At 52.2% G+C, this 2,593-nt stretch overlaps 1 protein-coding gene across 1 annotated transcript; it reads right to left on the bottom strand.

Annotated features, from left to right (window-relative positions):
• Positions 1-287: 287 nt before the first annotated feature.
• Positions 288-2,012, bottom strand: ARC (activity-regulated cytoskeleton-associated protein). The gene has a single exon (XM_009580921.1). It carries the CDS (start codon positions 1,919-1,921, stop codon positions 707-709), a length of 1,215 nt encoding a protein of 404 aa, XP_009579216.1. The 5' UTR covers positions 1,922-2,012; the 3' UTR covers positions 288-706.
• Between the last annotated feature and the right edge of the window lie 581 nt (positions 2,013-2,593).

Raw genomic sequence — 2,593 nt, 5'->3', positions numbered from 1 at the left:
AAACTAAGACAAGAAGTAAGCCAGTAAGAGCCTCTTGAGAGGGAAAATATTAAAGCAGGTATTAGGTGCAGTGAAATGAAAAAACACTAACAGTAATCCAGATTCTTGAAGTTTTCAGTTCCTGAATTCATAGGATTTCTTCTAACAAAAAAATAAAAGTTGTTTAATCCTTTGGAGCAAGTAAGAACAGGAGATTGCCAAGTGAACAGAAGCCCAGTGGTAAATCAGAAAAGGGCAAGGGTCAAAAGAAAGATGTCTCCACAGGACAGGGACATCTCTTCAGAAGAGGGAGGAGGGAAGGAGGAGGAGAGATCCAGATGGGTAGGAACCCTCAGCCAATTGCTGCACTCGCATGAAGTCCTTGAAAGCCGCCAGTGCGAAGCGGCTGCCTCTGAAATTGGGAATCGTCTCTAGTTTCTTGTCAGGGATCTCATAAAATTGTCCGTTCCCCACAGTGGTGCAAGCAGTATCTCCAGCACCACCGTATTGCATGGCTCAGGTGAGGTGGGCAACCACATCCTAAGGTGCCTCTCCCCCATCGCCTCCCTCCCCCCACAAGCAAAGTTAATTCCTCTGCTATGGGCTGTTGGACTGAGCACACCTCATGTCTCGTCTCAGCCAGAACCTCTCTCCAAGTGAGAAGCTTCCTAAATATGCCCTCTTCTCCCTTTCATGTAACCCAGACTGCCGCCTCCCTTGGACTAGCTCATATGACAGTAGCTGGTGGGCTAGGGGCCTCAGGTTGAGTCCCATTGCTCGGCACGGGACTGGCAGTAGTTGAGGGAGGCACGCTGTCCACAGAATCTCCTGATTGCATCTCAGGGGTCCTCTGTGGGCTGGGCTCATCAGAGTGCTCCATGTTGCCTTGGACTTCCTTCCCTCTTTGGATCAGCTGCTCTAAGGTCTTGGGCAAGGGGTAACTCAAGAAACGCTTCAGTTTGGGCTGGAGGGTGCCTACCACATACTGGATAATTTCCTCCTCATCTGCATCAACATAGAGGGTCTGGTACAAGTCTCTCTTGCGCCAAAGGAACTGGTCCAGGGGCTCCCCCTCTTTCTGGGGCAAATCCAGCTCCCTTTTGATAGCATCCCTAGTCAAAGTCCCCTCGCTGTACTGCAGGAACTCCTTCTTGAACTCGACCCAATTCTTGACAGAGTCCTGCTTGTATTCCCACCACTTTTTAGCTGGGCCGTTCATGTGATTTTGGATCTGAGACAGCCAGTACTCCTCTGTTCCACCCACCTGCTTTAAGTATTCCTCCAAGTGGCTCAAGAACTCCCGGGGATCCTCAAAGACCTGGGTCTCCACTGGGGAGGCTGGAGCATCCTCTGACACGGAGACCCACTGGTAGGAATCATGGCCCTGAGGGATGCTGGGCACCTCCCCGGGAGGAGGGGTCAGTGCATACATTTGGCTCATATCAAGGGCATAATCATAAATCTCCCCCTCACTTGGCCTTATCTCTGGGCCTCCCACCCCAACGGACACAGTCTGCTTGCCATGGTCCCCGGGACAATATTTGCCTCCCATGGACTCCAGACGGTCCGCCCACCTCTCCAGACGGAAAAAGACCTCCTTCCAAACATTCATCTCTCTCTTGACCCACCTCTCCAGATGGGCAATGGTTTCCTGGCACCTGGCCAGGCAGGCCTTGATGGACTTCTTCCATCTTTGGTTATCAGTTGGGACATGGTCCTCTAAGTTATTCTCTAACTTCCCCACTGATTTCTGCAAGCCTTTCAGCTCGCGCTCCACCTGCTTGGAGACCTCAGACAGGAGGTGCCGGTGGGTCCTCCTGACATGCTCCAACATTTCTGCCCTGCATTTCCCTATCTGCAGGATCACATTGGGCTTGTTGGCAACTCCACGGTGCCCCTGGAAGGAGTGGATGCCCGCATTGGTGACATTATCCAGCTGCATGGCTCCGACAGTACAAGTGTCAAACACAGAAAGAACTGGGTTGTAAGCCCCGGCGCTAGAGCTGGCTCTCAAAAACCCAACCACAACACTTCCCGAAAGACACACAGAGACTTCTAAACCCCCCTCAAAGGACTTTTCAACACAAACACAACCAAATCAGATATCACCGCAGAGCGAGCTGTTTGGTCCCCGTGGATCCCAGAGAGAGTTGTAGGCAAATTTCTCCCGGTGCCCAGCTGGAAACGCCGGTCTCACGTGCTCAGGGTGTCCCAGAGAGAGCCAGGATCCTCCAGGAACAAGGAGAGGAGTTGGCTAAGATGTCCAACCCCGCACGCGTGCCCGCTACCTGCTTATCCGGAGCTGAGAATCTCGAATGTCAGAGAGTCCCCGCTGGAGAAAAACACACAGAGATGCACACAGAAGCTGGAAGCTGCTGCAAAAATCCCGGTGATTTCTCCTCTGGTAAACTTGGCGAGTCAAAAAGCGCTTTCACTAGAGATGCAAAGAGCTGCTTCTCTTCCCTGTCTGAACTGCCACTAGTCCAGGCTCTTCCATCTACTTATACCCCACACAGCTCAACATGTGGGTGTTGCCCTGCCTCCTCTCACACTCTCAGCGCAGCGTTTATTGGAGGAAAAGCAAGGCCGGTGTCTGTGGCAACCCAGATCTTGG

This window comes from Fulmarus glacialis, unplaced genomic scaffold, assembly GCF_000690835.1.
Source record: "Fulmarus glacialis isolate BGI_N327 unplaced genomic scaffold, ASM69083v1 scaffold1157, whole genome shotgun sequence".
NCBI lineage: Eukaryota > Metazoa > Chordata > Aves > Procellariiformes > Procellariidae > Fulmarus > Fulmarus glacialis.
Note: the sequence above shows the minus strand (reverse complement) of the source record. Positions and strands in the feature narration are given on the sequence as shown.

Coding starts and splice junctions, on each gene's coding strand:
- ARC (XM_009580921.1), bottom strand. CDS start 1,921: ATGCAGCTGGATAATGTCACCAATGCGGGCATCCACTCCTTCCAGGGG.